Raw genomic sequence first — 6,380 nt, forward strand, 5'->3', positions numbered from 1 at the left:
GCACAGTCAGCATTGGCTAATCAGTGTGTAAGCCAACTTGTTCCACATTTGACATGGCAAATATGCCCCATATATTATAAAATAGATGAGGACCACTTTTGATTGTAACACTTGACAAGTGAGGCCACTTCTTGGATGTAACACTGACACTGGCTAATTGAAATGGAAGCTTGAAATTGTAAATATGGCCTAATAGAATTTGGCTACTTTTAGTAGGATGCAACACAGTTAACTGATGCAGGGTGATCTGGATGTGAGTCTTAAGAAGGCTACATACGCAGCAATTTATTCTTTGAAACATGCTTTCAATGGCAGTTTTTTTAATATGTGTACTGTGCAGCATAAAAACAGAAGTGCACTATAATGATTGTACTCATACTGTCACGGTTTCTGTTAATTTGGACTTTGTTTTCCTTTTGCACCGATTCCTTGTTGTGTTGATTGTATTATTCTGTTCAGGTGTGCCTAGTTAATTATCCTTGTTTGTTCTGAGTACTTAAGTTCCTGTATGTTCAATTTGAGTTTGCTTGGTGTTACGTCTACATGTTGCTGTGCTACGTTGTGTTTGGATTTACCCTTGTTGGATTAAAGACTTATGCTATATAACCTTTCACCTTCGTCGTACGCTCTTTAACACAGCGTAGCTATGAGACTCACAGACTTACTGGTAGAGTCAAAAGCATTTAAGTTCAAACTTGTGAAGAACAGTTTTTAAAGTATTGGAATGTGTCTTTGAATATTTTCTGTGACATTTTAATTGCTGCTTGTGCAAAACTTGGGTCGGGATGATTTTATCAAGTAGGGCACATTTCTGGAACTTATTTGAACATTTATGGAGGACATTTTAAAATTTCTCTTTACAATGTTGAGTATTGTTAATGCATAACTAACTTAAGGCTTAGTGTGGCCCAGATAATGCATATTTATGGTTTATTTAGTTCATTATTAGCTCAAATGTTGCTGTGTAGTGGCCTGCTTGTGGACCACTGCCATAATGCCACTATTCCATGCAGCATGTGGGCCACATGAGGAATGTGGGGAAGACCAGGGTTAGAATAAAAATCAACTGTGGCCCACATTAGGGCCAGTTTTGGTTTATTTGGTTGGCTTACATGCAGCAATGCTAAGGCTTACTTGAGGCCCAAATCTGGCAAACAGAACAGGACTGCCCAAATGCCATTATTCCACGCAGTATGTGGGCTGGTGCAAGGTGTTGGATTTGGGCCAGAATTAAAATATATGTCGCCCAGATTTGGGCCAGTTCTACTTTTATTTATTTATTGTCATGGCTGATATGCGGCCTTCCTATGGCTTGCTTGTGGCCCAAATTCGGCAAACAGGAGTGGACCACACAAATGCCATCATTCTACATAGTATGTGGGCCAGGACAAGGTGTTAGATCTGGGCCGAGACCGCCCAAGTGCCATCATTATTCACAGTATGTGGGCCGGAGTAAGGTGTTGGATCTGGGCCAGAATTAAAATCAATGTGGCCCAGATTTGGGCCAGTTCTGCTTTATTTGGTTTATTCATGGCTGACATTGGGCCTTCTTTTGGCTTGCTTGTGCCCCAAATCTGGCAAACAGGAGCGGTCCGCCCAAATGCCATCATTCCACGTCGTATGTGGGCCAGATGAAAGTGTCAGGTGTGGGCCTGATCTGGGCCTCAGGAATTTTGCTATCTGGGAGACAGCTCATATCTGCGGCTCTGTAAGTTACTGATTCCACACATAAAAACCAGAAACATATGCTACACATGCGTATGTGCAGCATAAAGCTGCACTGTATGGCATGACAACTAGTCTTTCAATTCGGTTGCGTTCACACTGCAGGACTTCAACGAAAACGCGGTTGTGAGTTTGGTTATAGAATGTGGTTCTCACTCTAGTAAATAACCGAATGTAGGCTATGTGTGAACTTAACCGTATTAAGGACTCAAATATACAGTAGAGTACTGACAGCTGTATTCTGCTGCAATGTGAATGTGCCTTTGAGCCAAACCTGTGACTCAATGCTGCCTGTTTTTTTTTTTTTTACTGTCATTTTACTAAAAATATTTGACCACTTTGCCCCAATTGACCCGTTAGAATCAGGTATTCCAGACAGCCATGAAAGGTTTGTCACATGTCCACGTATCCCTATATCCTACAAAAAGAGTCATAGTGAGTGACAACTAGTCTTTCAATTCGGTTGCGTTCACACTGCAGGACTTCAACGAAAACGCGGTTGTGAGTTTGGTTATAGAATGTGGTTCTCACTCTAGTAAATAACCGAATGTAGGCTATGTGTGAACTTAACCGTATTAAGGACTCAAATATACAGTAGAGTACTGACAGCTGTATTCTGCTGCAATGTGAATGTGCCTTTGAGCCAAACCTGTGACTCAATGCTGCCTGGTTTTTTTTTTTTTACTGTCATTTTACTAAAAATATTTGACCACTTTGCCCCAATTGACCCGTTAGAATCAGGTATTCCAGACAGCCATGAAAGGTTTGTCACATGTCCACGTATCCCTATATCCTATAAAAAGAGTCATAGTGATTTATATCATCATAGTTTTTTGTAATTACATTATTTAGACATCATATAGGTTTGGATGTGAGGAGATTTCTCACAAACACACACTAGATGGCCATTCTTGTGTTAAAGCTGTTAGCAATGAAGCCCTCATCCTTATCTGCTTTCCGACTTATCTGCCCCTCTTTTCTGTTTACAAACCCATTGAACTGTTTACTTACCATCTGCTGGTTTTTGCAACATTAGTCATGTTTGACCTATGATTCTATCAGCTCATTGCATGATGATAACATGCTTTACTTATATGTGCTACGTCAGCTGTGATCAGGGTTTAGATGTCAATGACATCAGCATTATTTACTAAGGTTTACCTTTGAAACATTCAAAGCTCACCTGTCTGTCCTGGATTATAGATGGGTTTATCAGTCTGGATAAAGGTCAGAGGATTGTAAGATTTGAACATGACTTTTCTCTCTTCAGTCATCTTGAAAGACTCTCCGTGAAGTTCTACTTTCATTCTCTGCACTGATTCTGCTTCTACCAGAGGAGCCTGATGAGAAGAAATATCCTGTATTCACAACCTCTGCAAACATGTTATCTAAAAAAAAAAACTAGATGCATTATGATGACACAAACATATGACAGACATTGAAGTTAAAGCAGCGGTGAAACTCTTCCTCAGCTTTCTCTTGTAGCAGTAAAGTGCTCTGGTCACCATGAACCAGATAAATGTTCATGGCAAGGCTTTCATTGGGCTTGAGAAGACTTGCACACAGTTTGGCCTCAGATCCCGACTCGATCACTGCAGGAAACGTCACCATGAAATATCTATTGAAAGATAATAATTGTACAATATTGCCCGAGGCATTAGATACGCACGTTCCTTATACATGTTTTAAGTTGTCCGTCAAACAGCAAACATTTATCTTGCAACACAGATCAGTTAAATAAATACAGGAGAAATCACAACTTAACCTGCACAATGACTAGGTATTCTAATAATTTATCACACCTAGAAAACAAAACATTTCTAGTTGTCCCAGAAAAGTGCAGTGGCATCAAAAATTTCAATTTTCATTTAAAAAGATTTTAATGCCCAAGATAAATATTTAAGAATCTGCACTATTTAAAGGTTCATTATTATCATTTGAATATTCTGTTCTCATTAAACAAAACGGGCACCAAATACTCATGGCAGTTCCCTTCAAACAATGGAAAACAAAAAAAGTAAAACATTTATTATTACTGACAACCTTTTGATAATGGAAGTTTTATTGGAAACAGAATAACTTCTTATATTCAGCAGAAATCATTAAAAACTTACGGCCCTGATGTTTGTCCATTCACACAGACAATGAGGAAAGAGACCAGAAGGAGCCATTTCCAACAGCAGCTAACATTCAGATCCATGATGACCAGTGATCGTGAGATTAACTGGACCGTCTCTTATAAACGGACTCTAAAGGAGGTCCTTCAAAAACAGTTGTATTGATCATCTGATTAATGATTCAACCATGTAGGCAATGCAGTTTGAAAAACTTGAGCTAATGTGCATTGGTTGGTTTGTCCAAACATTAATTTGTGACGATGAGTTGAATAAAGACCAAGCATCAAAATATTACAAGCAGTCTCAGGTAAAGATATACAGAAGCTTTACTCTTGCACAAAATAAACATAAAATAAACATTCAGTTCTTTATGAATGTTCCTCACGATCTAATTCTGAGTTGAACAACTTAAATGTTGCATATTGGAATGTCCAAGCATGTAAACAATCTAAATAGTCATTTTATTTGCAGTCAAAAGAGATGTTGAAGCATTCAATTCTTAGTCAATGACATGCAAGAACTCAACTGAAATCTTTAAAGTACAAAGTAAGTGTACACATGTGATCTTCTGAAAACATACTCCAACTCTTATCTTCATCTACATAGAATTGCACAGCTACTGACCTTTAACTCTGTGTAGACAAATAGTGGACTAGAGCAACTGATAATTACCATCCAGAGGTACATACACCCACTCAAACTGAGTGGGAGAGTAACTAACTGTAAGTTACTGTTTGCATTTGTCTAATTTGTTCTCTGCCTACACAATAACAGTAAACATGGCTTCTCCAAAACACCCAAAATCTGTTGTGTAATATTAAATGTGCAATTAAAATGCACTTCCTGCTACCTGCAATGATATGCTATGATTATTTTTTATTTCAAGGCAGAATATTAAATAATGCTGAAGTAAACATTAATTGGTAGGCTATAGCACTGTTTTTATGTCATTACCTTTAATCTCCTGATTGTTAACTTTATTTCTGGAAAAATATATAAAAAATAGTATGGCTTCCATACTCATTGCACTCATCTTAGCAAGGTCTGACTGAGTCCCTGCAATTCTGAGCAATCATTCCAATTCTGAGCAATCATTGGTTTAGTGGTTATTTTGAACCTTGTTCTGTTTATCTCTACTGTGAATCTTGGATTTGGATGGGTTTAACGCTAGAACCGCCACAGGGTAAATTTAGCTGTTTTTCAAATGTACATAACAGATTTAAAATAAAACATTCAAGTCTCCCAGTCATTGACTTTTACTAAAATTATGTAATTTACAATCCAATGTTGTTAAAAATTATTTAGATAAAACCAGATCAAAAAACGGGGCATTTATGCCTATAAGCGCCAGCGGGTCAAATTTACCCGCTATATACCGTATTGGCCCGAATATAAGACGACCCTGATTATAAGACGACCCCCCTTTTTCCAGATGTACCTTTTGGAAAAAGGCTTTTTAAAAACCAAATCTTGTTTTTTCTCAGTAAAACACATTTTGTCTTGTCATGAGTGATGGAGAGTCTGATGGTAAGTTATGCGCCCTGGGTCAGCTCAGCATCTGACAGTGATCCAGATATCATATTTATATGTTTTAGCCTAACGTTATTCTAATTGGTCAAACTTTGGTTTAATTATTTAATTTTTGTCTTGCCATATCGTTTATTGTTCACTACTGTGTTGCTATGCTAGTCCGGCCGTTTCCTGAAGAAAAAAAAAATCCGACCTCGCTATATGTTGTAATGAATAAAACCATTTTTTTGATTACCCAAAGTTCAATGGTGTTGTTCTCTTATTAAAATTATAAATGATATAACTAAACAAATTAATAAATATTTAGGACAATCACATTTAAAAAATATAAACTTTTTTATATACCATTAAAAAAAAAAAAAAACTGGTAGCCCATCTGAATTAGGACATTTAGGCTATCCATCTAATAGTAGCCTACCAAAATCTTATTAACAGTAGAAGTTAAATCTTACTGTAGTCTTCAAATCTGGGTACTGTCTTACGTTTTAAAATCACAAAGGGAGTTTGGTCCCATCATGCTAACGTGACAGTCAGGATTCATGCAGCTGTAAGGTTTTCTTTTTCTTTTGGTTTTACTCGCGACCTTTACAACACGCATTACATTAGCGTATTTCATGGCACACTCGTTTTATGCATATTTGGCGCCACCTATTGTTGTGGGTGTATTATTGACACGTCAAAGTCTAGACCCTGAATATAAGACGACCGTGTTTTTTCAGATGTATTTCCAAGAAAAAAATATCGTCTTATATTCGGGTCAATACGGTAATGCATGCATTTTCGCGCTGTCATTTTCTTGCCGCTTATGTTTTAAAATTGTACATTTCTAGGCAACGCCTTTCACTCACTGATTTAGCGGTTATGAGTTTCATAAAGTCAAATAGGATTGAAAAAAAAAAGCGATTTATGGAAGGTAGGTATTAGAAACACGAAATGTCATGAGTGATGGAGAGTCTGATGGTAAGTTATGCGTCCTGGGTCGGCTCAGCATCTGACGGCTCATCTGAC

General features: G+C 37.5%; 1 protein-coding gene across 2 annotated transcripts in view; it reads right to left on the reverse strand.

The window, feature by feature from the left end:
• Positions 1–6,380, reverse strand: part of LOC107717280 (alpha-2-macroglobulin-like) — a 24,094-nt gene that overhangs the window by 13,324 nt on the left and 4,390 nt on the right. The window contains exons 2-4 of one of the 2 annotated variants that reach the window (XM_016523978.1): positions 3,840–3,843; positions 3,163–3,343; positions 2,909–3,065 (exon numbers count right to left, since the gene is read on the reverse strand). In XM_016523978.1, the coding sequence (XP_016379464.1) occupies positions 2,909–3,065; positions 3,163–3,336 (331 nt within the window). In that variant the 5' untranslated portion in view covers positions 3,337–3,343; positions 3,840–3,843. Of the gene's footprint in view, positions 1–2,908; positions 3,066–3,162; positions 3,344–3,839; positions 3,963–6,380 lie in introns of those variants that run through there. The other variant, XM_016523977.1, reaches the window with a different exon arrangement.

Source organism: Sinocyclocheilus rhinocerous, unplaced genomic scaffold (genome assembly GCF_001515625.1).
Source record: "Sinocyclocheilus rhinocerous isolate Xijiao unplaced genomic scaffold, SAMN03320098_v1.1 scaffold1893, whole genome shotgun sequence".
In the NCBI taxonomy this organism is placed as follows: Eukaryota; Metazoa; Chordata; class Actinopteri; order Cypriniformes; family Cyprinidae; genus Sinocyclocheilus; species Sinocyclocheilus rhinocerous.